Below are 27483 nucleotides of genomic sequence, written 5' to 3'. Positions count from 1 at the left end.
CTGAGCTGAATACAAAACGCCACATAAACAAACAAGCGCTGCACTCGAGTTTTACTTCATCAGACTTGTTCTTCTGGGATGTGGCACTTAATAAAACAAACTAATTGATGCAGAAACACAATCTGAGCCAAAGCGCATTAAAAATTAACCGCAAACCTTCGCCGGGAGGGTCGGAGCCAACGAGAAAAAAAAAAAAAAAAAAGAGCAGACCTTTATCAACTTTGATTAATTCCTAAAACAGATTAGAAATGAATTAAAACGTGCACGGGTTAAACTGCGACTGCTCTGGGACTAAAAAGCGTGGGGTGCAAAACGATACCCGCGGTGCATATGACACCACTAAATCCTCCGTGATTACCTAAAACATGGGGATTAGTTTCCAGAGTGTTTAAAAAAACCTCGTTAAGTATGAGTGACAGCGCCGCACTCAGCTGGCCGAGAGCAGAAGAACCGAAAAACGTGATTTCTCCATTCAGTGGTGGAGAAAAAGGCTAATTTATTCTTTCTTAGTAAACTAGAACATGAGTGTTTGATTCCTACTGTGAGTCTTGAGTCATTTCTATTTTCGTACGACACTAAGATGATTATTATTTTTTTACAGATGTATTTTCCATTAAGTTTCCGATAAAAGCTGAGTGAAAAATCCTAAAGTTCTACGAATATTCTATTATTTTTTTGGACAGCCATATTGTGATGAATCAGTCAAACGAGCGTCCCATTTTTTTGCCGCATGGAGAATATTTTGACTCAGCCGCAATCATCTAAATAAACAGACATTCAAATGAGACGGCACCATAGCAATTAGCCCGAGGCTATTGTTTTTTTTGTTTCTTTTTTTTCCCCCCCGAACAGCAAGCCCGGATGCTGATTCATGGTTCTGGAGTACGATTGCAGTGAGTCAGCGCTTGTGTCAGATCCAATTTTCATGCTGCGATATGCAAGAAAATAAATGGTTTTCCCGTCTTGGTGTGCTTTTTCCTGCCTTCACAAATATTTTTTTTACCAACATATAGCTGAATACATTATGAGTTTTATAGTCCATGTATTCTATACATTTAAAGTTGGGTCTAACCAGAAAAGCCATTTTATGGTTATTACCAATTGGTATGTTTGAGTGGAACTCCAACTGTTGATGAGCTAAAACATTATTTAATTCAAAAATATTTGTAAATGTATCGCAAAAAGACAAGGCTACAATAAAATTTCAGTCTATTAAAAAAATATGCTCATGGGTTGGTTTAAACAGAAAGCAAGACTGACAACTAATTAACACATTCCTGTAGTTCACTGAAAGTTCAGCTTGACACAAACACAAAAACACACGTGCGGTAAATCTGGCAGTGACGCGGCTTAAGCAGCAAAATCTGCTGTTTTTCCCACGAGGGTGAACAGTAATCCCGCCTTTCGAATGACACTTTACACAACCGCCGATGTCGCTGAGGTCTGAAATCTTACCGGCGGTTAAGTCCTTGTTGAGGTCGATGAAGGCGTTAGCGTGAGGGATACGCATGTCGACGGGTGAACTCAGAGCGTTTTGACACACTGGGTCCCTAAAAAAAAAAAGGTGGGAAGACAAAATTGGAAGCTCACCAACAATTTTTGGGAAGAAAATGTGTCACAAAAGTCTTCCACAAAATGATCATCAGACTTTGATTGGCTCAGGTGGCGTAAGCAAAAGAAAACAATGATTTTGCTGGTCACGATAAGTCGCTAGCGTATTTAAATATTTTTATATGAGATTAATAAATAGTAATTTTCTGACAATTTAAGTGAGTCGTTGTTCTGGACGGTAGATAAATATATCTTTTCCCTCCAAAATTGTATTACCGTAAATTCCGGACTATAAACCGCGACCTTTTTCCAAAATTTTCAACCCTGCGGCTTATAGTCAGGTGCAGCTTATATAAGGATTTTTTTCGTGATTTTTGTGATGACTTGATCACTTTTATACAGTGCGGTATCTTGAAGAAAAAAACAACAACAAAAATACTATTTTGAAACACTACTATGGCTGCTGCTTATTCTGTCTGTGTTGCTTGTGACTATTATGAGCTTTAGTAGGAATGCACGCTAGGTGACTTGCGTCAAAGGGCTCTAAACCCTTCGTCACGGGCAGTGTTTAGAAAGACATGTTAAAGTATGTTATTAAAACTTTAAAAAGGCTTTCTGTGAACGGTCTTTCCTTGTAAAAAGACGCGTGTGCACGTGCGGCTTATAGTCCGGTGCGGCTTATATAAGAAAAAAACTAAAATATCCCCCAATTTTAGCTGGTGCGGTTTATAGTCCGGTGCGCCTTATAGTCCGGAATTTACGGTATATTAAGACAACGTGAATATAAATCACCTGTTGGTTAGAGAGCAAAATTCCGTGGTCGTCGAATCCGTGACTCCAAATATATCCGGGATCATGTCACCGTTGAAACTGCAAGAAAACATTTGTTAGCAATATAATCTTTGAATATGAATGGAAATAATCCCATGTCGCTCATACTTACTCCATCACCAGAGGTTGATCCCTGAAGGTTTTATTCAACCTGAGCCAAGCAGTCATATCTGCAGAAAGCCAAACGCAATTTTATCGGATTCCTCAACAAAATGAGTCCCTTCCTCGGCCAACGACTTTTCCATCCACATACCTAATGTCTCGTTGTCTCCCCAAAAGATAAAAACCGAGGATGCCATTGTGTTAATCTGAGCCGTGAGGAGAACGTCCATCTGGGAATCTCCATCATAGTCGCCGGGCACTACACTGGTGAGGACCGTGTCACTGTACACATAAACAGGGAGTTATTATAGACAATTGACATTTCTCCAGCTTGTATTTAAACACTATTTGAAATCTGCCCATTTCCTAAAATTCAGTTAGTGCGAATTTCCAGGGTTTACTATAATGGAGTCACTCCTGGTGACTTAATCACTAAAGGTGAGATACTCCAAGAGCGTTTAAAGTGAAAATCAATAAGAACACGATCACCTTGGCAAGATCCCTTTTGAGATGTACACCTTGGGCTTGAAGTAAGGTGCTTTGGAGTCAGCTAAGAAGATGACCAGCTCGGACTCTAAAATCAAACAAAGAATAAGTACAAGGTGAAGATGCAAAAATATTAAACTTAATATATAGTGGGAGAGTATGCTGATATGACACAGCTATTTAACATACGTTCCCTGATGATGAAGATGTCTGTCTGCTTGTCGGCGTTAAAGTCGCCAAACGCCGCAATCGTGCCGTTGTTTTCGGTACCAAACAGGTCCGTCGTGACATTCTGGAGGGCATGCGTGTGATGGTTGGCGATAAATTGGAAAAAAATAACAAAAACAGTCCTATGTGACAGGGACATCTCGCAGATAGCAGTGCTCCTTTGACAACAACACTGATCGTCTTTCGGCAAGCCGCTTTACGGCACGCAGGAAATAGCAGCGTTTTTACGTTGAACGAGGCATGGCCTGGAAAACGGTGTCGTATGTCATTTTCATAGTTTATTTAATTGTATAAAAGATCGGAAATATATGTATTAAGGTCCTGTAATTTGGTAAAATGTTGCTGTATTTTCACTTTCGTCTTTACGTCAGTGTCGTGCTCAGGTAGTTTGACAGTTGACAGCAGCAGCAAACAATCGGTTTTACGATCAGCTTAGCCGGATGTGGTAGGTTTTATTTCAAAATAATAGTAAAGAGCGTACATTGTAATTAAATTATATTTTAAAACACGGACAAACTTTAAATTGAAAAATATAAAAATTATGATATCATCAGGATTAAGTATTATTTTGGTTAAAATTGACTTTATCTACACAAATAAATGGTTACTTTTATATATTTTGAAAGTGTAAGACAGAAGTTTCGTGTGCACACAAGAGAACTTGAATGCTTTTGCAACCATGGCAAGCTTGGTTGATGTCGGTTGGAAACTGCTGGAATTTAAAGCCCGATCAAAACGATCAGGTCAGATTTACAGATTTCACCTTGTACTACGAATGACCGCTTTCTTTATCTGCGTGCGCGTGACGTTTTGTTTTTTATGCTCGGCGCTTGGTTTTGCAGCAGATACACTGACTGGTCGCATGCGCGAAAGGTCAGAGGTTTCAATGTGCAACATTTGGGGACAGCTATTTTGAGACCCTCTCACCTCTTCCATAATTAAATGAACATAGTTTCGAATACGTGTTTGTATGTTGCAGAAGATGAATCTTGAGGAAGCTAGAGATTTTGCAACCAAACCACCAACAGACTGTTGGTTCATGTTACTGTACGCCTAAATAGTCCAGAATGAAATACAATAAACACTCCATGCCATCCCAAAATATGTTTGATATTTAGTAAAGTTTCTCTAAAAAAATAAATAAACTTTAACAGCAATCCCACTACAATTGAAAGTAATGATATGCATGTTAGTGCATCTTGAGGAACGGGAATATTTTGCAAAAATAAAAACCTCAAACAGTAGAATGCTACAAACTATATCACCTTTGTCCCACCTGTCTTACAAGAGATAAGAAAAATACATACATGTGTTATTGCATCATAACTACATCATTGAATGAATAAACAACAACACCCTGTTATGTATCCTAAATATCCTAACTCTGTTTTTCTACTGTTTCTGGGTTTGGAATTGGGGTTGACGGAATGTTAAAAACAATCCAACAGCGTTGCAAGAAACAAATATTTGTTTTTATTATTGGAATATGCAACTCAAATGAGTCCGATTGTGATGACTTGTTGCAGCGCTGTTGTATTTTTAACTTTTGAATCAAAATCACTTTTAACACATTCTTCTGATATTGCAATGTTGTAATGTCTTTTTTTTTCTATTGTCTGTCTGTCGAAATAATTGATTGCATGCGTTCTTTATGGTAACATCATAATCATGTCATTCAATGTTAATTCATACACGTGTCCAATGTTTAATGTGTGCTACTAACTGCCTCCTGCTGTAGTTTTGTGATTTAGCTGAGAAAGAGAGAGAGAGAGAGACGATTGACCTTAATTTCACCTTTTGAAAATGGCTGCGAAAAAGGGGCCTCATCAGAAAGTCCAGAGACTGGGTAAGTAGAAGCAGGTTTAGAGGAATCAATCAAATTAAATAAAAACATTAAAAGAAATACATCAATAAAAATAATAAAATTAAAAAATGCCGTGGTTCAATGGTGGACCAGCATATGGTGACAAAAGTATTGACTCAAAGTGCAGTTTTTATTATTATTATACCGATTATATTTTATTATATATTATTTTATTATTCATACTCAAACAAATATGCTCCCAAATGTGTTTCTGAATGGGTTGTGATGTAATAGTTTGGCTAATTTGCATGAGCCCGCCCCCACATTGAGTTTAACACATGGTTTGCCAGCCTGGCTGGGTGAACATTTACCATTTTGAAGAGACAGCTGAAATCTGACAAACTAAAAGGTAAGCAGAGCTGCGCTGAGTTTTAACTGTAGTGCATGAAGTGTTGCTGAAGTGACTAAAAATGTTTATTTCCCCCTTCCACACATTGTGATAAAAATTAGATTTGCCTTCCAATCCTGAAAATAACATATAATGTCTCCTTTAAGAATTTACCACAGATTAATTGATGAATTGAAATTAAATGACCAGGAGGTGTGTCCTAATACTTTTGTTATACAGAATCCAGTTACAGATAATATTTCACCAAATGCAATAGATACTGAAGAGTCAGTGGAATATTGGACTGAATGATTCCATGTTAGAAAGTAAAATTGGAATGTTCAACTTCTCATCTACACTCCTCAAAAGAGCTTTATCTTTCCCCTTTGTCCCCACATCCTGAAACTTTTAATATAATGAAAATTATGCTAATTTCAGTGGGAATTTGAAATGTTCACTACCTTGTGGTGTTGACCCGGGGTCAGGTCTATTAAAATGCAAATCACCATCTTCAGACGAGTCTGAAGATGAGGGGGGGAAATAAAAGTCAGACTTGAGGGAACTCCCGGTCTACTCCCGCTGTTGGGACACTAAACTATAGAGTGTCTGATAGCTTACCTTTTCTCTATTAAATAATGGAAAAAGAGAAATCAAATTACAATGTCTGTGCCATTCTAATTTCCATTAACTTCCTTAGCTTTCAAGAAAAAAAAATATTTTGGGACGTACAGGTCTTTCTCTAAAATGATCTGTGATTGTTTTGGGAGGAAATGTTATTTATCGAAATGTGGTATCGGCGCTTGGTATCGGTATCGGTGATGACTCAAAAAATGGATATCTGTCTGAAAAAAGTTGGTATCGACCATTTTCTACGACTTCAGCGACAACATCTTTGCTCAAATTCCAAAAACTGGACACCCTTTTAAGTTCCACTATGGGGAAAAAAATGATTCTAAATTCCAACCAAAATCAACCATCCTCTCCTGTATTTTTTCAACAAAAGATATACGTCCGCCACAATGGAAAATCTGTACCAATTGCGTCCTCTCTCTCAGGATCCATCTATGAGCCCCTCAAGCTGTCCATCCTCCACCGCGAGGATGAGCCCCTGTGGGAGAAGCTGGACCGCTACTACGCCGCCGGTAAGTACACTTATCATCCGTCAGCATGCCAAGCGACGCCATGTAAGAGGTGTACAATGATAGCAGAGTGGGGAGGCACACAATAGCGCCGCAAACTACAACCGCGCTATTGAGTTTATGATTTCATCTGACATGTTCCTATTGTTAAGAGGTGTGTGTGTGTTTCGAGGGTCTTTCAACTAAGTGTGTTTCTGTGTGCTACAGCAGAGAAAAAGAGTCCTCCACAGGAACAGCATCGATTAAAGGCAATTTCCAAGCTAAAGTGCTTTTTCCTGTTCTGGTGGTCCATGAAACACAGAATTGGTTTTATGTGGGCAAGAAATGGCGAGGGTGTCAGCAACTTGGGGTATCCGAATGTCTAAAAGTATTTTGGATTATAGAGCCAGGTATGAATAAAATAAGATGTGAACTTCATTGATCGAGATGATTTTGATTGGTCCGATTTGAGTTTTGTCGCGCTGTAAAAATGAAAACCCCGAAAGTCCTGCTGAACTTTATGTTGGACTATTTGGAAGTAAGAAATAAGACATTTCATTGTTTTGTTTTGTTTTGTGTGTGTGATTTCTGCCTTTTGCCAGATAGCCGTGCATATTGCATGCGTTTACTGAAACAACGGGCGGTAATTATTGTCATTTAGAGTCCAACAGGTGATCCCGTGCACGGAAATAAATCTCGGCGCCAGGCTTGTTTACTCGTCGGCGCGTCGGGTGGCTGTTATAGGAAGTGGCCGTCCAATTGCGGCGCAAGGGGGGGGAACAAAGCCGGCGTCGTTATCAGCAGCACCCAGACCCGGCTGCCAATATATGCTACCTGCTCACTGTCGGGCAGCGAGGCAGGAACACAATGACAAATCAAACCCGTTCTTCTTTTTGTGTGTGCGTGTCTTTGATTTTGTGCTGCAAAACTAGCCACAATGGCACCACTGTGACTGACTTGACACGTCGTCGTTTTAAAACTCATTTAGAAGGACTCCTTGGAGACGATGTAAATTAGTTCTGGAAGGATGTTTGACTTATCACCGAATTAGGTGGGCTTGTTATATTCTCATAGAAATGTCTTAAGAATCTATTCCCGAAATAGGAATGGGCATTTTGCCATTTTGGGGGGATTCCAGGGCAAATCCCAAACCTGAGCTGAAGCGGCTTGACGCTAATTTAAAAGGGTCAAGTTAAGTCAAAAATGTTTTTTTTTTGCGAGGTCGCTCAAAAAACACAGATTTTCAGAACTAGGCGGACAACTATTAATTTAATTTCTATTTTTCATGCTCAATGTGTAATTAAGCTTGCCGACAGCCTGTTATTTGTGTTGTGTTATTTAAAAGTTAATTTTCCATAATATGTCTCTTCTAAAACGTTTGAGCATTGAGTCCAGCTCAGCCGGAGTCCCTTGAGAACAAAACCGTGATGTTTTTCCGGAATGAGCCGAGAAGAACACATCAACCAAGTCATCATGAGCAGCGTGGGGAAACACGCACACGCATAAAAAAGTCGTTTGTTCTCAAAACGTCTCGCAAATGCAAATTAAAGATTTGGGGGGAGGGGATTTTGACATCCGTCAAGATAATGTTTCACTAAATCATCTGTCGGATGGTTCGGGACAGACTATTCCGTTGCACGTGGGAGCGATGAAGCGAGACGATGGGATGGGAGGGAGGGTGACAAACTAAAGACGACACCTGAGGGCAAATAAAAATAGTCCTTTGATGTTGCTGAAATTTCAATTAAAATTGCGTTGATGGATTGTGGATAGCGAGGACTTGGCTACTTGGATTTATTTATTATATTTTTACACGTGTACTCTTTATTTTACAGTCGTCTAAACTGCGGTGCACTTTTGGTAAATAGTTGTATTTTGACGTGCACAAAATTTGAGTGATTTACCTGCACAGTCTTTAGGGGATTTTTTTAAAAAGGTTTTTTTATGGTCATGTATTTATGGAAATTTGTGGAAATGTTTTTTTTTTTTATTCTTACACTTTTAATTAATAGTCGTATTTTGACGTGCACAAATTTTGAGTGGTTTACCTGCACACTTTTAACGGATCTTTTTTTTTACCTTTTTTTATTTTTTTCATTTTTTGTGTTCATGTGTTTATTTATTTTTTACGGTAGCACAATTTATTTGCGCTTGTTTTACTTTTGGGGTATTTATGGTTGTATCATTATAATTTATGACAAATGGTTTATATATTTTTTTAACCTGTGCTTTTTTTAAGCGCTTTTGACCTAACCTAGTTCTTTTTTTTTTACAGTCGATTTTTTTTTTTTTCTCTCTGTTTAATCACCCTTTGAATTCTTTTTGTTGCTGTTTTTGCTACTATGGCATTTTCTTCCACCTCCCACGAATCCGACACAGCACAAAAGGTTCTGATGATGGATGTGCACATGCTTTCCATCAGTTAATCCATGCGTAGAGGGTTGAATTAAACGCCTTCTATACTTTTTGGGTGAGAACATATGTTCATCCGTCAAGTGTCTCAGCTGCTCTAAATCCGTCACCATCTCTGACTGTGTAACAAATGACCGGCAGAATGGATGTCGCCTGCCATTCGTGGCGCCTAATGTGCTGAAGAAAAACGACATGATCTCCCCCGATAGATTAGTCACCTATGCCGTCGCACTACCGCCATGCGTGTGCGTGTGTAAAATATACGAACGGCTATGTCAGAGGCTTGGGTGGGCACATATTTCTGCATACGTTGGTGTAAGACAAGTCAAATTTAAAATTGTAAAATGTTCTGTGGTATTTTACATAAATCACTTCTGTCAAAAACAAATGCTTATATATATAAATAAATAAATAAATAAATAAATAAATAAATAAATAAATAAATAAATAAATAAATAAATAAATAAATAAATAAATAAATAAATAAATAAATAAATAAATAAATAAATAAATAAATGTTATGCTATTTAGTATTTGTCTGTACGACGACCTTGAGTGCCTTGGAAAGGCGCCTTATAAATAAAATGTATTATTATTATTATTATTAAATAAATAAATAAATAAATAAATAAATAAATAAATAAATAAATAAATAAATAAATAAATAATGAATATTTATATTATATTTATGAAAGTATGGCACACTGTATTTGCACTTGTGGCATTTGAAACATTCATATACGCATTTAGATGCGAGCCATACGTTGTCTAACGGTTCCTTGAACTTGAGGAATATTCAGCGAGCCTCGCTCATTAGCTTTTCTTCCCACACGTTGCTTGAAGGCCAGGGCTCGAGTTAAAGATGTGGGTTGCGTAAAGCACATTCATGCATGTTTCATCTTTTCTCTTGCCAGTCAAGACCACCATACTCAACTACCAAAGTCCCACCACTGGGCTCTTCCCCGTGAAGATCTGCTCCACTTGTAACGAGGCCAAGGTGCGGGACTCCTTGTACTGTGCGGCGGCAGCTTGGGCGCTGTCCTTAGCCTACCGGTCAGTATCAGCATGTGGCTCATAACCGAAAATGATCTCCAACGTGACTGTAAAAGACAGACGAGATTTGATCGGCTATTTTAGTCGAAACAGATGAGGACGAAGACAAACTAAAAGAGCTACGAGAACTTTACGACAGTGAGCGAAGACGTGATGAAGAAAGGGAAGAGGAGAAGAAAAAAGAAATCAAGGGAGATGGGAGGGGATGGACGTTAAAAATAGAGACTTGGACTGCTATGTGAACCGGCGGCGGATCGCGGCCATCAGTCACGGTTGCCTCCTATTAGATCTGTTACTGGGATTTCATTAAGATAATTCTCATCTGACAGCCTCGGAGAATAGTGTTACTTTCTCATGCGTGTGTGTGTGTGTGTGTCACACGATAACTTGATTCCATTCACTCAGTTCAATTGCATTAGAATGAACAGAGGCCATGTTCTGCTGTCATCAAGAGGCCCTGAAGCGCCGACGATATCTGATAAACGAGCATGTTCTCTCTTACTGGCCACAACATTAGGTACACGTACACAATTGAGATTGTCAGTATGACTCGTCTCGCCTTTCCCCACATGGGATATACTGTAGCGTTAATTCTCACAATTTATAATTGCCGATGTTCATGCTTTTAAATATATATGCTGATTTAAACTCAGACTTATTCCTGACTCAATGTGGATGTTGAGTTTCAATTCATCCAAGTTGAACAATTCACCGTATTTTCCGCACAATAAGGCACACCTAAAAACCTCAAATTATTATCCGGCGCACCTTATATATGGACCAATATGGATGCGTGGATGAGGACTAACTTATTAAAGTAAGCTTTACGTGTTTATTTTGTGTGTTGTGTGATATTAACGTTTGAGCAACGTTGAGTTATTGATATATTGTTATTGTTTTCACTATTTCGAGTGTTACTATATTGTGATTGCATTAACGTTTGAGCAACGTTGAGTTATTTATTCTAAGCACTTTATAATCCGGTGCGCCTTATATATGGACAAAGTTTTAAATTGGGCCATTCATTGAAGGTTCGCCTTATAATCCGGTGCGCCTTATAGTGCGGAAAATACGGTACTGTAAATTTTTTATTTTGGACTATAGACGCATCGATGACGACATGGGGCGCACCCACGAATTGGAGCACTCGGCCATCAAGTGCATGAGAGGAATCCTCTACTGCTACATGAGGCAAGCTCATAAGGTCGGTGCCATCACAAATCCTTATATTATTATTGGACATTATTATTTGTATTTTATTTGTATTTTACTTGTATTTTATTTGTATTTTATTTGTATTTTATTTTGATAATATTTTATATTTATTATTTCTTTCTTATTTCTATATTGGAAATTCCCTGTCAATCATCAGAAGATGTGACTGTCCAATATCTCAGACTTCTCTTCTGAGCTAGAACTAGTTAAAAATTGGAGTCGGTGGAAAAGGGCAAAATACGTCGGCAGTCGGAGCGAAAAAAAAAAAAAGAAAAAAAGATGGAGGGTTGGAAAGTGGCTGCTCTCATGATGGTGCGAGGCAGCAAGAGGGGAAACAAATGAGGTAAAAGTGGGACAAAGGCCCAATTATTTATAACTCTGTGTGACAGAGCGAACGGCTGGCGGCCCAGCTGTGATTTCATGTCGTCGCTACCCACACACTCGACCCAACACATATTGTACTCATGTACTATACGCTCCCCCACGTGGCTGCTTTCCACTCGCAAAATTTCAAATCATAACCCGCGTAGGAATTTGACACATTTGATTTTTGGCGTAAAAGACGACACAGTACAAAATCTATTCCCTTCACCGAGACCCCTTTTTGTTTAGGTGGAGCAGTTCAAGCAGGACCCCAGCCCCTCCAAGTGTCTGCACTCCATGTTCAACTTGCACACGGGCGACGAGATCCACACCTACGACCAGTACCACCACCTGCAGGTCATTTGAGTTCAATATTAAACGGAACGGCGGCGGAGCTTTTGAATGTCAAAATGTGCTTTGTGTGGCTTTCCACAGATTGACGCCGTTTCCCTGTTCCTGCTCTACCTGGTGGAGATGATCTGCTCCGGCCTGCAGATCATCTACAACACGGACGAGGTAGGTGCTAGTCAGGTTGCAGGAAGGCAGCCATTTTATTAGTGGAGCCCAAAACAAGACCTTCACTGCTTTCTCCTGCAGCTTTGTCATTTTAGATTCCATCTCCAATCGTTCAAGTACACACACACCTGCACGTGCACTAACACAAACACACACTTTGCAATGATTCTTTTGCGTTTATTGTTATTTTTTCGGGCAGTTCACTTATCGGATGAATTTTCTACCTCCTGGTACCGACTCCACTTGGCTCTGGTACTATTCCTTGTACTTTTGCTTTCATTTTGGGAGATGGCATCTGCCGCACCTTAGGCACTGAAAGACTCACTATGTTATTGTGTGTGAGATCAAATAAGGAAATTCATCTATTTTAACCTGTTCTGACTTTGTGAATTATTCCTACTGTGCAAAGTAGCTGTTATCACGATTAACCATTTGCCCATGTATGACTTTCTTTCTATTGTGCAAGATGTCATTTATCATTAGCAAGGAGCGATCATTTTAATTAGACGACAATATCGGCAGACGTTGGATTATTTGCAATTGCTTCATTTATTTTTAGTATGAAAGGCGGTGTTGGATCAAAATGGTCAAATTTCAGTTCAGGGGTCACCTTCATTCAAAGTTGATCACAAGTGGGTGGGACCAGTTTCATTTGTGGCTTAACAACAATTCTTTTGTCTCGTCTTATGTTTTGCAGGTGTCCTTCATCCAGAACCTGGTTTTCTGCGTGGAAAGAGCCTACAGGGTCCCCGACTATGGCATGTGGGAACGAGGCAGCAAGTATAACAACGGCAGCACCGAGCTGCATTCAAGGTCGGTCGTATTTAATGAAACATTTCAGCTCAACGGAGTTTTTATTTTTTAAGGTTACTGAATTTCAGTCCTCTTTAATCCTGCTTTTTTACGCTTACAGAATCCAGGGACAAAATGAATGTAATCACAATTATTGAGTAACAATTCAAATGTTTGCAGCTCCGTGGGCCTGGCCAAGGCTGCTCTGGAGGCCATCAATGGATTTAACCTTTTTGGAAACCAGGTAATGCCCAAATGTACTATATCAGAATCAGAATATCATTTTCTGCGCAGAAAAAGGACTCCATAAATTGCTTTCGTCTTCATCATGTCTATCGATGCTGATTTCCCAATCGACTGACTCACAGCAGCGGACGCTATTATCACGTTTCACTGCGGCGTGTGAATTTGTCATTTTCCCTCTGTCTTTGTGTGACATGAATGTGAGGCGAGGTGTATTATTTTTTCCTTTGGTGAACTTTTCCCATCGTGATAAAATTTGATTGGAGGCAAGAGCGCCAGAAGCTTCCTCTTATTATGTTTTAAATTCTGATCTTTGAGCACGCTGGAACGAGATCATATAATATGTGACTACTTACTTTTACCTAACTCTGTATTTAAATGTGTGTATAAAATATTGCAGATGACAAACCATTTATTAACCCATATTGCCGTCAACGGGAATCCGTAATTTTCGGACTATAAGTCGCACCGGAGTATAAGTCGCACCAGCCATAAAATGCCCAAAAAAGTGAAAAAAAAAAACCATATATATGTATATAAGTCGCTCCTGAGTATAAATCGCCCCCCCACCCAAACTATGAAAAAAAACGCGACTTATAGTCCGAAAATTACGGTATGTATTTTCTTTTTAATGGGAATTTAGAAAAAAACAACTAAATTGATAAATAGCTACATTTATAAATACCTCACATTTAAACTAACCGCGAGGATAAGTGGCTCGCAAAACGTTTCAATGGAATTCTAAGCCGCACTTTGCCCACCCTTGGTCTAAATGGTCGGCTTCAAGCACTTTTTTTTTTTTTCCGCCCTCAATCAACAGAGCTGACCCACAATCCCTTGCACTTTGCACACCTCGACCATTTGACTAAAAGCCCTCTCCGTCCGACACTCATTTTTTTTCAGAGGGAAGTAGAAAATAGACCATGTAGGCCATAATCATCCATAATACATTTGTGCTTACATTAGAAAATGCTTAGCAGGTGGATGCTTTTTTTTTTTTTGGTATTTCAAAACGATTGGAGTACCCGCTAAGTAAAAAAAACAACACTAGTGAGGCCTTTAAGTGCATGGGATGTTTGGAATGATGGGATGACTCCTGACACGTTGTTGTTGGAGCACTCCCACGCCGCACTTGATGTTGCTTAGTATTTAAATGTAGCTGTACTTGTGTTTTCAGGGTTGCTCCTGGTCGGTGATCTTCGTGGATCTGGACGCCCACAACCGAAACAGGCAAACGTTGTGCTCCCTGCTTCCTCGAGAGTCACGCTCTCATGTGAGTGTACCCGCACCGACGTCCGTGTGGGAGGAAAAATAGATGTTAGTTGTGATTGTCATATAAGGTGATGGTTATTATGGATAACTGGCAAGAACAGGAGGCATCATATTAATCGTTCTGTGTGCCATTTATTTAGTCTGTGGATTATTTTAGCCATTTTTGTTATATCATTTGTGTTCCGCGGACTATTTTTTTTTTACTTTGCGGATTATTTATCGTCATCATATTTATTTCTATTGCGCACGCTAAAAATAAGCCATAATTCTTTCGGAATTATTTCTGGTTATTTTTCTTTATTTTTATTGTGCTAGTTGGCGTTTTGCATTTGTCACAAAAATAAATGATCAGAAATATATTCTTACTTCAATTTCATCAGTCAACCTTTAAATGTGTATTAATTATAAAATACAGGGAAAGAAAATGACTCCTGGGTCTGTTTCAAATGAAAAGGATTTTTTAATACGAGATTGGTGTGAGTGTGGACGAGCGCTGATAAGAAACCAAGTATGGAAGTAGCCAATGTGGGAGGGGGAAGGGGGGGGGGCTGTGGATTTAACAACTAAGCGGACTTTGTGGAGATACGGGTGGTCTCCTGGGGGCTATTAATTAGCAGATGTTCAACTTAGCCGATGAACTTTTTTTCCACCCTCCCGAGATGAATCCTGGTGCCTTTGAGCACTGAATGGACTCTAGAAAGCTAAAGTGCTTCCTCTCGGAGGCGTCCTCACTTCCCTTTTCGGAGCAGCTGTGATCTTAATCCCCTCTTCATCTTCTTCATCCTCTTCCCTGCCGTCAGACTTGGAATAGATGCCTCTTGACGACAGTGAGAAGAGGTTAATTGCGCACATCAGACAAATGTCAAGGTGGCGGCGGGTGTTCGGGACTTGGCATCGTGCCGAAGTGTTCGAAAAGGAAAATTGAAGAAGAAACAAGCCACCAAATAACTAAAATATCAATATGACATCAGGGCCCTTGGCCTGTGACGGAGTATTGGAATTCAATACTCCATTTGGCGACACACTCGACCACCCGCCTTGGGTACGGAAAGCCACGACCTAACTGGGAGAGCTGTGAACTTTTTCTTTTGATTTTTTTTTTTTACTCTGGGGATAATTCGTAGTTGCTTAGAAACGGCTTTTCAAAATGATACAGTACAGTCCACAACTTGTAGTGTAATCATTTGGTGACACCTCTACATTTAGGAAAAATATATATTAAAAAAAAAGAAAAAAAATATATATATATCTAAAATATTTATATATATATTTTTTTCTAATTAATTAATTTGTTTATTTATTATTATTTTTTGGTAGAACACAGATGCAGCCTTACTTCCGACCATCAGCTACCTATTTAGGAAAAATATATATTAAAAAAAAGAAAGAAAAAAAAAGTGTATATATATATATATAAAATATTTATATATATATATATTTTTCTAATTAATTAATTAATTAATTTGTTTATTTATTATTATTTTTTTGGTAGAACACAGATGCAGCCTTACTTCCGACCATCAGCTACCCTGCCTTCGCCGTGGACGACGACGCACTCTACAGCCAGACACTGGATAAAATCGTCCGCAAACTGCGTGGCAAATACGGCTTCAAGCGTTTCCTCCGCGACGGATACCGTACCTCCAACGAAGACAAGGAGCGCCGATACTACAAATCTGCTGAAATGAAGGTAGTGCGCTTGTTTTTTATGTTGTAGTTGAATTAGTATTGCAACACAAATTTTAATGACTCACTTGAAATTGAGACCCGAATTTGAAACCTTACCCCTTGTTTGAAGGCCTCTTTCGAAACCCTACCTTAGGCTTCAAAACTAAATCATGGGTTGAAACAAGGTCGTCCCAAACCAAGACTTGATAAGTTGTCAGACAGGTTCAAAAGCAAAAAATAAATAAATCCAAAGACCTCCACGGACATCGGTCTCGAGCTTAGCTCTTCTATCTCCTCCCGTCACCTTCTCTTTCTTCATCTTTTCACGTCTCCTCTCGCAACCTCCTACGTCCTCCGCGGCGGCTTATCACCACGCAAACACATTTAAACGACACGCGTGGCTGCACCTTCACGCCAGGAAGTCACATTAGACCAAGCGGCGAGTCGGCGCTTTGAAGACGTGAATGCAGCTCACCGCGTTATTGGACATTCTGTTTTCACATTGACATTTTCGCCTGTTGTGCGAAGAATTTCGAAGGGAAAAAAAAAGTATTACATCGATATAAACTGTTAACCCTATAAAATAAAGTGTGTTTTCTACCTTGATCCTTTTAGGGTAAATACTCATCTCATCCTACCAAAGTTCAACTGTCACCTCGCTAAAATTGAAAAGCAATAAAACCTTACTCCCATCCTTTTTTTTTTTTTCTTCCTCTCTCCCGACAGCTCTTTGATGGGATCGAGTGCGAGTTTCCCATATTCTTCATCTTCATGATGATTGACGGTAAGCCCCCTCACATTGGCTCACAGGGAACCTCGGAGCTTGAGCCCGGCGACGCTCTTTTTGTATGCCGGAATATCGTGAACTTAACAAGGTGTGAAATTTAGCGCAAGTGAAATAAAAAAGGTTTGAAATATCATTTAAAGAATCAGTATTCTCGACTCCGCTGGCATTTCGTTTTGATCGACAATCTGATATTTAGACGCTGACATATCTTGTCAGTGGGAAAAACATAAAAACTTCCATTTGAATATTTGTGTGTTTGTCGCAGGGGTGTTTCGAGGAAACCAGGCTCAGGTGAAAGAATACCAGGACCTGCTTCAGCCAATCATCTTTGAGTCTTTTGAAGGCAAGACAATGAGCAGAGGGATCTTTTTGGCCGTTGTGATGACTCAGTGATTGGTTTTTCACGCCAGGTCATGCTGTGGTGCCCAAGTACTACTACGTGCCGGCGGACTTTGTGGAAGCGGAGCAAAGCAAGCACGGCAGCCAGAAGCGCTTCCCGAGCAACTCCGGGCGAGACGGCAAGCTCTTCCTTTGGGGACAAGCGCTCTATAACATAGCCAAGCTGCTTGGTGAGATACAGAAAATTCACTTTTTTGCTGAAGTCTTAGCAGATATTGTCCAAGGTTTTTAATTTTTATTTTTTTTGTCTGTGAAATTGCTGCGTATGCGTGTCCATGACCACATGTGGATCCCAGTTGATGAACTGATCAGCCCCAAGGACATCGACCCCATCCATCGCCATGTTCCTCGCCAAGACCAACGCAATGTCAGCATGCGCTACTCAAACCAGGTCAGCCTCAATGATCTCATTGTCATTGCTCGCAAGAAAAAAAAATATCACAAAAAAATCAAATGGAAACTTTTTTAAAATAATATTTCATAATAAAAACGTATTTTATAATGAGATTAAAAAAACATGGAAAAAAACATCGCATTTTAGATTTTTTTTTATAATAAAATAAAGAAATAGAAAAAAATAAAAAATATTAGAATATTTTACATTATTATAACAGAAGACAGTTTTTTCCAACGGTAGACTTTTTGCATTTTTTTATGTACCCATTTCAAATATGCTGACACAGCAGATATATCCGTAATGTACTACATAGGTAAGATTAGAAGGGATTGGAGGGTTGGCGCGTTATTCCAGTGGGCCAAACGGGCAAGTGCTCATGCAGTATTAAATGGATGGCGTTAAATTCCTCCACATGAGCAAGCAGCAACGCCGTCGCCCACACACACACACACGCACACAGAACGGCCGCTCGATGAATTATCTGAGTGAGATAAATGGATATGTCCCGGGCCGCTTTGTGCCTCTTGTGAGAGGGGAAAATCGGGTCAAGTAAGATGCTGACGGCGCCTGATTGGACGCCATTGAAGGCGTGTAAATGTTGGGCAGGACAAGGGTGATGAATTCTCATTACATATGTGCACGTACTATTGTGCATTTCTTTTACGAATGGCAAACACGGATAGTCTGAGTTTGATTTAAGGGGTCCCAGATGTGAACCTCAACAATTGACTCGCTAGCTAGCACGTTTTTTTTTAGGGCCGCAACAATATTACCCAGTTGGTGTCACGATGTCTCGTTATATAACACGGCGGATGCATCAGGACGAAAGATGACCTGCGTGTGTGTGTGTGTGCGCGTGTGTACCCCAGTGTGCTGTGTTCCAGTCCATTTAGCTTGAGGGGCATCAATGCGTTTCATGGAGTGGCCCATAAAAAAGGCCGCTGTGAGGAAATGAAGCGATCACACGTGACGGAGTAGTCGTCTTCATTTGTACGCTCGCCGCCACAGCGTGTTGTAAATAACACGTTGACACATTGCATCACATAAATGGCATCTAAAATGGCGTTGAAAATAATAGCCCCGCAAAACTAGGGAAAGCTCTTCCTCGCCACCGACGATTACCGATTCAATCTGACGGCCAATTTTATTTCGAGATGCCTGACAACGTATAAGACCCGATTTTCTCCGATTCTGGACTTCCTTGTAATACATCCCATAGCTCAAATTGATACCTGCTTTTTATTTCTCCCTCAGGAAAGAAACACTGCCTTTTCCACTTTTTATGTTATAGCCTTATTCTGTATTGTACTTGTGATTTCTTGGCTGTTTTTTTATTTCTTCAAAATTTATAACAGCTGTCGGAAGATATTTAAACGAAAAAAAAAAGGGGGAAAAACTGCAGATCTACAGTCGACGTCGCATCTCGAAAGCTGATATTGTGAAGTTTAATGACAAAAAGAAGAAACAGCTTGTTGATACTCTGAACTTTAGTGTGCTACACAACCACAAAAAAAAGTCATAGTCAATTTATTAATTCTTCTCATTTCATTCTCCCAAATATCAGAATCCCTGCTATCAAATCATTGCCATGATCGGAGCAAAAAGTTGCTTTGCGTTAGCATTTGTTAGCACCATTCAAAACAGGAATAAAATATACATTACGTAGCATGTCCCGCTTATTTCCGTATTCCAGTCACACGTTTTCAATAACGCCAGATGCATCTCGACATTTGGCATTCACCTGCTGCATTTGTTTCCTTCCAAATCGTGGATTTTCCAAATCGGATTGAATTTGGCCCATCTTGCTTCTTTTCCATCACGCACCTGAGACTACCCGCAACGTCGTCATGGTTACCGCCCTTCCACTGCAGTGATGCGGGGGCCGAGAACGCCTCGGCAGGTAGAAAACATTTCAACCTGCTGCACTTGCATCACTGCCCTCCGGCGTGGAGGTGCATCACGGCCGACGATTATGGGATGGACAGTATATGCTAGGAGGCAATTTATGGTAGCCTCAGTTAATCCAGCTATCACTCATGTACAGTGCGGGAAAATCATAGTGCGCCAACTTAAATCACTTTTCCATTGAAAATAATTGGGGGGAAAAAAAATTCAATTTCAGCATTTGGTTTTACAATTGCAGTATTGAGCCGGGCTTCCAAGGTGAGACAATCATTGTAATTATTCTGAATTTTATTTTAAGGACCAATCAGGCCTCATCATTTTGTCTCACCGCAGGATATTCTATGAATACATCTTCGAAAACATGGATCTTTTCTATGAATACATAGTGTGTGTTCTCTGTCGTTGCCTCACCATCAAAGCTTCTCAAGGGCGGGATAATATTCCTCCTCTGTCCGTCTTTTACCGACTCTACAACTACACAATCTCATCCTGCGACCCCTTGAACACATCCCCGCGCCACTCCTCCACCTGCCGTCCCGCCATCCATGACTTATCATTTCTTTGACGTTAAACCTGCGACACGTTCAAATGCCCTCATCAAAAATACCAATCTCTCGGCACCGGCTCGCCGCCGGCGGGGGCATGAAAGGCAGGGGGATTATATTTCATTTCACACGGAGATGGCGAGAGGGGGTGGGGAGGGATGAGGCTTCCTTCTCCTGCTTTAACTTTTGTGTGAAAGTCTTTTTTTTTTTTATTCCTTTGTGATTCCACGCTCACACACTGGGAGGCATCGTGACCTTGAAACAGAGACGTGCTCAATGCAAACTTTTCTGTTCCAAATCTTTCAATAATTGAAGATTTATGCCAATAGGTGTGTGACTGGCTTTCGACGAACACCGCTCGACAGGAATCATAACAAAAAATAGACTTGAGGTGGAAATAATTGAAACGCTAGCAGTGAGATGTCTGCTAGCACATTTATATGAGCGCTATGAAGTTGGCATTTCAAGCTAGGCTTTATAGCCAAGGTTAGGCTTTCGAAGTAGCTTCAAAACAAGGGTTTAAAGTTCAAAGCAAGATTTAGATGAGATTTTTTGAGGCTGCCCGAACCCATTATTAGGTTTAGCGGGCTAGTACTTTTTCACGCAGGGTCAGAAAGCTTGAATAGTTGGAAAGTGAGATATTTACTTTACCTGACCGATGAAGCACCTCAGCTTTCTATGAACTTAATTAACTTTTTTGTCCCTTACAGGGCCCCATAGAGAATGATGTTGTGGTCCACGTGTCACTGATAGCTGAGAGTCAGAGGTACATTTAAAATCTTAAGTGAGCTTGTTGTGCAAAGATGATTTGATATACCGTAATTTTCGGACTATAAGTCGCACCGGAGTATAAATCGCACCAGCCATAAAATGCCCAAAAAAGTGAAAAAAAACCCCACATATATGTATATAAGTCGCTCCTGAGTATAAGTCGCGACTTATAGTCCGAAAATTACGTTATCCATTTTTTTTTTTTTTTGCATTTGTGTGTAGACTGCAGGTGTTCCTGAACACATACGGTATTCAGACGCAGACACCACAGCAGGTGGAGCCCATCCAGATCTGGCCTCAGCAAGAACTGGTCAAGGTAATGTACGCACACACACACACTTATTCCCGAACGCAGCAGATTTGAGCGATTATGACCAAAACATTAGATTTCACAGAATCTTTGCATCAAACTCGAGAGCACTCGTACTCAGAATTTTGCAAGGCATTTTTTTTGTCGTGAACCCATAAAAAACGTGACGACCTCCAATTGACAAGGTCAGATCTTGATCAAACGTCTTGTGTGTAATGAAGTTTTTTTCCATTCTCATCTCAGCAAGTCAAGGCAAACATGTCTTTGGGACTTGACTGGTAAACATTACGTGAGTGATTGCCTTCTGTTGTCAAGTGCTACTAGAAAGTTAGCGTTGCTAAGCTACTTCCCGTTTGCTTTGTGTTTACGGTAATTGGAGGAGTTCTAAAAAAAAATAGCATCGACACCGCTGCGGCGCTAATCAATGCCGCAATCAGTCAGATTGCATGTCAGCAGCCTTTCCTCATCTTGATTGTCACATCCATCCGTCAGCTCCACGCCATTGATCCCCCTCCTCTCTGCCATACTTAACCACTATTGATCAGCATAATGGCCCCGACCGGTCTCCGTCATTTGGATGTCATACTTTGATGCTCCACCTGGAAAAAAATATCATGTGTCGAATTGGAGCAAATGGGAGCCTGGCAGCACTCCAGTGCAGACATCGCCAAGCTGCCAACGCCATTTTGCCTACTGCCGATCAACCGCTCGATCAGTCCAATCAAATCCATCGATCACTTCACAATTATTAAAATATTTGATGTCATGAAACCCTGATATAGTAATTATCTGCATGCATGCGTTCATACGGTATATAGTCGATAGGAAGAAGACCGCATTTGGATCCATAGATCTTCTGCGGCGTATGATCAATAATCTCGCAGAGTCCTTATTAGGAGCCAAAGCGTTCAGAGATGATTCGGCAGAAAGTGAAGTTAACGATCCAATGATGACGATGATGATGATGATGAAGAAAAGCCTCACAGGCAAACTGGGCGTCATTTCCACTTTGTCACATTTCCTCTGCATCCTTCAACACCTTTTGGTGTGAAGTTTACTCCGCTTGTGCGTTGTTTACCCGCCCGAGGGCGGGGGGTGGCGGAGCGGGAATCACAGAGCAAGCGGCGGGATTTAGTGCAGACTACAAATTAAAAGAGCACTTTGTAGAGTGGATAACTGTAAAGACACTTTTTCGATTTTCTGCCTGCCGCTTAATGGACTTTTCCTGAGCTTCAGCCTGCCTCTTGTGTAATCCTTCTGAACGGATGAAAGCTTCAGTGGAGCATACCGTGAAAAACAGAGGAACACACAGGAGAACATGTGGGGGAACGTACATGAGAACATCCACAGTCAGACTTAATGAGGGTTATAGACATTGTGTATGGATTTTCCGCTACGCTCCGAACCTACCTTAGCTTACCAAGCTACCGACCTACCTCCGGGTTTTTCTCCTCTATGTACACCTAGCCAAGTGGACAGACCTTTCCTAATCAATTGTAAGTTTGTGATCATGAGTTGGTGCCAGTATAGAACACAGAGATCCCTTTCCATTGGTCTGTACGACCTTTTTTGTAAACATCATCACCTAGAAAATCATCTACTCTTGTGATGTCATGCACTCACGTGAATTAAAATCAATGTAGACCAGCTGCCTCATTGGCATTCTCCACATGGGAGCCGAGTCGGGTTGTCCTCACCTCCTTGTGCGTGCGTGGGTGTGTGTGTGTTCACATGCATTTGCAATTCTGCTTCATCCTCAATGAGCAGCTGCCTCTTTCTTTTTTCCAATGCACTGCCCTGCTCTTTACTTACTTGTGTGTTTTATTTTAATTGGAACAACCTTTTAGCCCGTGCGTTTTGCACGGGAGTTGCACCAGAGGAGCACAGCACCACCAATCGACTGACTTGGTGAACTGCAGGGGCCAATTCAATGTTAGCATGTGCATCGTAAAGGGAGATATTATGGCGACTTAAGTTTGGCTTACTCTGACCCCAGTCACATGATGGTTTCCAAGAGGGTGTGCACACTTGTGCAACCACATTCTCAGTTATTTCTACTTGGTGTCCTTCTAGTGTAACATTCCAAATTGATCTCAAGGGCAAGAAAGCTTGCCGGGTTGATGTATTCTGCTCACGTAGCAGGTGAGGATTTCACACCTCTGAGCTGAGCTGAAGGTGGTGGTGAGGAAGAGACGAGAGGGGTCAGAATCAATGTCCAACTCGATTCTCTTTGCATCTTCCAACGTGACAGGCCATGATACAAAAGAGGCTTTTAGCAGCAGAGCGGAAACACGGGTCGTTGCTCATCTCGGCATCGTCTTTAAACGCTTCGTAGTCACGATGAAGTAGAAGGCCACCACCTTGGTCTTCTTCTTTGCCCTTTTGCAGAGGAGCCTTGTAATTGCTGATGCACTTGGTCGAGAGGTTACGGTTGTGGAAAATGTATGTCGACTGCCGGAGCTGGCCCAGAAGCCCAGCGCGGACAGCAAAACGAATTGGCACAACGTATCAACATACTGCTGCTCCTCTTTAAGCTCCGCGGGGGGTCCGCTAAGGATGCCGCTAATGGCGTGGCAGGGACCTTTTCATTAGCGCCACATCTCATAAGCATTCATGATAATGACAATAGCGGCGGGTGGCCGTGCTGCTTGCGCGAAGGTAATTTCCGCAGCAACGGGAATTTCTCGGCTGGGGACCGGATGACTTCTCCCGACCACCACTTGTGTTTATTCCAATGGGTTTTACGTGTCTTCCTGCAGGCGTACCGCTTCCTGGCTGTCAACGACAAGCTGGGCCTGAGTGGCCGTCCGGATCGACCCGTGGGCTGCATCGGGACCTCCAAGGTACATTCATTCACATGCTCACTTGCATTCACTCAGCCGCGTCGGCGGGCGCTCGGAGGCTGCAGCTGGGTGAACCCATGCGGCCCGCAACGTTATTAATTCATTTCACAATGTTAGTGTTGGTTGAATTAATTCGGTTTCAACAAATATGACAAAGTGTTCTTTCAAATTACAAACTCTCCCTTTTAGGTAACTTGGAAAAAAAGGGATGGTTTTTAGGTAAATAATTATACGTGAAAAATTAAGTAGAAAAATGTTGAAATATGACCAGAATAATTGTTATATTTATATTTCATAATACAAAATAGAATAGTTATAAAAAAGGGTATGGGTTAGGGTAAACAATTGGGTTAGGGTTAGGGTTATGGTAAATAATCATATGTGAAAAATTAAGTGTAAAAATGTTGAAATATGATCAGAATAATTATTATATTTATATTTTATAATAGAAAATTATTATATTTATATTTTATAATAATTATTCAGGGATAAAATCATGTTGTTTTTTCCAAATACTTTTTTTGTACATTTTTAGAAAATTAAGAAAAATAAGTCAAATGGATTTTGTTGTCATATTGTTAGGAAAAAAGATTCAATAGGACCTAAGAGTACTCGCAACATTTTCCTGAACAGATAATACACAAGATTATCTGCCTCCGAAAATGAACCGCGATTCGCCCGCCGTCCTGCTTATGAATCTCGACTCCCCCCCCACCGACTCAGCGCAAAAAACAATATCATAATGTTACATTTATGGAGGGAGGGCGGACGACTCCCTGCCAGAGGGCATTAACATCATCATTTTGTGTCAGTGTGCCTGCGTGATGTGTTCGTTGTGTGTGTGGGTGTGAATATGTTATCCCACGGGTTGGCTCCATCGTAAGATTGATGACGGATTTTATACGCCGTCCACACTAATATATATGCGATTCCATGCAAGTATCCGTCTTATTCTGTGCGTTGCAGATTTATCGCATCCTGGGCAAGACGGTGGTGTGCTACCCCATCGTCTTTGATCTGAGCGATTTTTACCTTTCTCAGGATGTCATGCTGCTGATTGATGACATTAAGGTATGGACGCTGATGTAATCCGACAAACTTTCATGCTTGGCCTTCTCCCCGGCTCTCGTAGAAGGTCAAAATGGTAAAAATGTGAAAGGTTTATCGTAGGCTAACTGTTCCTAAACCTTTATTTAAAGGACAGGCTTGCCGTAAAACGGTTACGATCACATCAAGAATAACGGCGCACATCAAATTGTCAACTAAACTGATGACAGCCATCATTTTCTGATTAACAGCTAGGTAATAGCAGAAATGATATCACAGCTTGGATGTCATTTATTGTATCCTTATTCCAAATCTTCTTTCTTAGACCCTTGATATTTAAAAAAAATATTCATTGTTGAGAAAAATAGAATAGTAATTTTCCCAACTATATTCGAGAAATAAATTGTATTGGTTTTAGAATAAATAGAAATAGATTTTTTTTTTTTTTTTTAATAATTTATTGTTGAGAAAAAATAGAAGTCATTTTTCCCACATTTTTACATATATTTTTGAGAAATAAATTGTATTGGTTTTAGAAGAAATATAATTTTCCAGGAAAATGTTTGCAATATCATGACAATAATTTCTGTCTTTGTTGGACTCAATTGTCTTGTTTACTCCACCATGATGAGAAAATATTCTTCCAAATGTTATTGTCGTGTTGCAGAACGCACTCCAGTTCATCAAGCAGTGTTGGAAGATGCAAGGACGACCTCTTTTCTTGGTGCTCATCCACGAGGACAACATCAAGTAAATATATCATCCACAATCTTTGACCGTATTCCTTGCAAGAAAATAACATCTATTTGTCAACTTCACTTTTTTTCGTGCAACAATGCAAAGACGGTTTATTGTCATCTCTTTAGGGGAAGTCGCTTCAACCCGGTTCTGGACATGCTGGCATCATTCAAGAAGGGCCACGTCGGAGGGGTCAAAGTTCATGTGGACAGACTTCAGGTTTGTGCGTCGTCTCAAGCTCCAGATGAGGATGATAGCAGAGGAAGAGGATAAAGTTGATGATATTGACATGATGCATGTGTCACCCAGACGCTGATCTCAGGCGCCGTTGTGGAGCAACTGGACTTCCTGCGTGTCAACGAGGCCGAGTAAGAACCAATCTCGCACCGTATGCTAGCTGACCTTAGTTACACGTAACATTTGTGATTAACCCCCCCAAAAAAAGGATCCCAGAGTTCAAGAGCTTCGAGGAGCTTGAACTTCCCAAACACTCCAAAGTCAAGCGACAGACGAGCACGCCCAACGCTTCCGACTTGGAGCAGCAGCCTGAGATCAGCGTGGACGAGTGGCTGAACAAGCCCACCGACGAGATCCTCCAGAAATTCCATGTGAGTCCAGAATCCCCCCGTGGTTTGTTGGAACGGATACAATTGTATTGGATAGCATGTCATCGTACCTAATGAAGTGTCCTTGAAAGTGGAAGCGAGCAAAAAAGTTGAGAGCGACTCGCTCGCCGTCGTGCATGAGATTGCCTTGTTTATCTTCCCCCATTTCATGCATATTCCTCATTTAATTCCCATGGAAATGAGGCGATACGCGCTGTTATCCATTATCGTCATGCGAGACGCCTCATTTCAATTTCATGGCAGCTTTTCACGAGTTGCTAAAAATGTGCTTTTGTATTCTTGTACACACAACATGGATTAACTGTATTTTGCCATCGTCCAGGATTGCGATTGTTTGGCCAGCCAGGCTCAACTCGCCGGAATCCTGCTGAGGAGGGAAGGATCGCAGTTTCTCACCAAGGACGGTAAGATAGCTTCAGAGAAATGGGATTTATTTGCGGAGGCATTTATTTTTTCTCTTCACTGGTTTGTGTTTAACTTGCAGAGAACCTGATGGAAGAACTGGAGAGGATCTACCGACAAGCCGGCACACGCAAACTTTGGTCTGATGTTGACACGCATGCACGCGCGCACACAAACACACTTTCACACACCGGCATACGCACAAACGCACATTTAACGGGTTGTTTTGTTTAACGGCGCGCAGGCAGGCGGTGCGCGATGCCGCCGCCATCACCAAGAAGTTGGCCAGCTCTATCGCGCCTCACATTACCTCCATACTTGTGAAGGGCAAGCAGGTAACGGGTTCCGCCAGAAAATGCGGAGTCTGCATGTTAGCCGTTAGCGGCTTGCTTACCGCCGGGCTAACAAACTAGGTTCAAAATTGCCCGTGCCCATGAATTGGCTATGTTGCGAAAGTAGAGCCATGCCTATGTGAGTTTGGCTGAACGCACTTGCTAGCTAGCTAGCTAGCTAGCTAGCTAGCTTGGTTTCACCTCATTACCCATCACAAAGCCGTGGCACCTTTTAACGCTAAACGACTAAAGGAGAAGACTTTTGGAACAAGTACCAGGGAACCTCTAAAGTCTTCGTCTTCGTTTTTTTTCCAAATTATTTCTATCTATTATGTCATG

The 27483-nt window shown here is 40.9% G+C and overlaps 2 protein-coding genes across 4 annotated transcripts in view; one reads left to right on the top strand and one right to left on the bottom strand.

Annotated features, from left to right (window-relative positions):
* Positions 1 to 3399, bottom strand: part of itfg1 (integrin alpha FG-GAP repeat containing 1) — a 48454-nt gene extending 45055 nt beyond the window's left edge. The window contains exons 1-6 of the mRNA XM_061275830.1: positions 3160 to 3399; positions 2974 to 3058; positions 2636 to 2766; positions 2495 to 2552; positions 2344 to 2421; positions 1456 to 1550 (exon numbers count right to left, since the gene is read on the bottom strand). Of these exons, the coding sequence (XP_061131814.1) occupies positions 1456 to 1550; positions 2344 to 2421; positions 2495 to 2552; positions 2636 to 2766; positions 2974 to 3058; positions 3160 to 3337 (625 nt within the window). The 5' untranslated portion in view covers positions 3338 to 3399. The remainder of the gene's footprint in view (positions 1 to 1455; positions 1551 to 2343; positions 2422 to 2494; positions 2553 to 2635; positions 2767 to 2973; positions 3059 to 3159) is intronic.
* A 426-nt stretch (positions 3400 to 3825) lies between these two features.
* The window catches only part of phkb (phosphorylase kinase, beta), a 28871-nt gene continuing 5213 nt past the window's right edge, over positions 3826 to 27483 (top strand). Inside the window, exons 1-25 of one of the 3 annotated variants that reach the window (XM_061275801.1) lie at positions 3826 to 3941; positions 6446 to 6532; positions 9835 to 9973; positions 11078 to 11177; positions 11801 to 11908; positions 11987 to 12067; positions 12765 to 12880; positions 13040 to 13103; positions 14280 to 14375; positions 15867 to 16064; positions 16769 to 16826; positions 17095 to 17172; positions 17240 to 17398; positions 17525 to 17619; positions 20786 to 20841; positions 21069 to 21162; positions 23916 to 23999; positions 24966 to 25070; positions 25714 to 25796; positions 25913 to 26003; positions 26094 to 26152; positions 26230 to 26392; positions 26733 to 26814; positions 26895 to 26952; positions 27057 to 27147. In XM_061275801.1, coding sequence (XP_061131785.1) covers positions 3878 to 3941; positions 6446 to 6532; positions 9835 to 9973; positions 11078 to 11177; positions 11801 to 11908; positions 11987 to 12067; positions 12765 to 12880; positions 13040 to 13103; positions 14280 to 14375; positions 15867 to 16064; positions 16769 to 16826; positions 17095 to 17172; positions 17240 to 17398; positions 17525 to 17619; positions 20786 to 20841; positions 21069 to 21162; positions 23916 to 23999; positions 24966 to 25070; positions 25714 to 25796; positions 25913 to 26003; positions 26094 to 26152; positions 26230 to 26392; positions 26733 to 26814; positions 26895 to 26952; positions 27057 to 27147 — 2409 coding nt within the window. In that variant the 5' untranslated portion in view covers positions 3826 to 3877. Of the gene's footprint in view, positions 3942 to 4936; positions 5045 to 6445; positions 6533 to 9834; positions 9974 to 11077; positions 11178 to 11800; positions 11909 to 11986; positions 12068 to 12764; positions 12881 to 13039; positions 13104 to 14279; positions 14376 to 15866; positions 16065 to 16768; positions 16827 to 17094; positions 17173 to 17239; positions 17399 to 17524; positions 17620 to 20785; positions 20842 to 21068; positions 21163 to 23915; positions 24000 to 24965; positions 25071 to 25713; positions 25797 to 25912; positions 26004 to 26093; positions 26153 to 26229; positions 26393 to 26732; positions 26815 to 26894; positions 26953 to 27056; positions 27148 to 27483 lie in introns of all 3 variants that reach the window. The other 2 variants (XM_061275803.1, XM_061275800.1) reach the window with 2 other exon arrangements.

The sequence above is a fragment of the Syngnathus typhle genome, linkage group LG4, assembly GCF_033458585.1.
Source record: "Syngnathus typhle isolate RoL2023-S1 ecotype Sweden linkage group LG4, RoL_Styp_1.0, whole genome shotgun sequence".
Lineage (NCBI taxonomy): Eukaryota > Metazoa > Chordata > Actinopteri > Syngnathiformes > Syngnathidae > Syngnathus > Syngnathus typhle.
This window is presented reverse-complemented; position numbering and strand designations above follow the sequence as displayed.